The following is a 351-nucleotide window of genomic DNA, read 5'->3' as shown; positions in this document are numbered from 1 at the left end:
CGGGGTATAAAAGGGGCGGCGCGGGCTGCAGCCGCCGTCTGTGCTGGCGCGGCGGGAGTGCGGAGCGCGTGGGCACGGGGTTGGGGGGGGGGCGCCGGCTCCGGGCACCGCCGATGCGTGGACTATCCGCTGCTGCAACATGCCTGAGCCACGGTTCCGCTGACCGGAGTTAGCACACGGCGAGCTGGGCTGGACTGCAGCGCTGCCTTTCCTTATGAAGAGGACACAAGTGAGTGGGGACCGGGGGCTGGGGCGGCGCGGGCCGGCCGGCGGCGGCTCCCCCGGGCGCACGCAGGTGCAAACACATGCACATAGACACACGCACTGACGGGCACACACACAGGCGTACGC

At 71.2% G+C, this 351-nt stretch overlaps 1 protein-coding gene across 2 annotated transcripts in view; it reads left to right on the top strand.

The window, feature by feature from the left end:
* The first annotated feature begins 11 nt into the window (after nucleotides 1-11).
* The window catches only part of KITLG (KIT ligand), a 112,884-nt gene continuing 112,544 nt past the window's right edge, over nucleotides 12-351 (top strand). Inside the window, exon 1 of one of the 2 annotated variants that reach the window (XM_019514842.1) lies at nucleotides 12-229. In XM_019514842.1, the coding sequence (XP_019370387.1) occupies nucleotides 215-229 (15 nt within the window). In that variant the 5' untranslated portion in view covers nucleotides 12-214. The remainder of the gene's footprint in view (nucleotides 230-351) is intronic. The other variant, XM_019514841.1, reaches the window with a different exon arrangement.

Source organism: Gavialis gangeticus, unplaced genomic scaffold (genome assembly GCF_001723915.1).
Source record: "Gavialis gangeticus isolate Ggan-Ray unplaced genomic scaffold, GavGan_comp1, whole genome shotgun sequence".
Taxonomy (NCBI): domain Eukaryota; kingdom Metazoa; phylum Chordata; order Crocodylia; family Gavialidae; genus Gavialis; species Gavialis gangeticus.
This window is presented reverse-complemented; position numbering and strand designations above follow the sequence as displayed.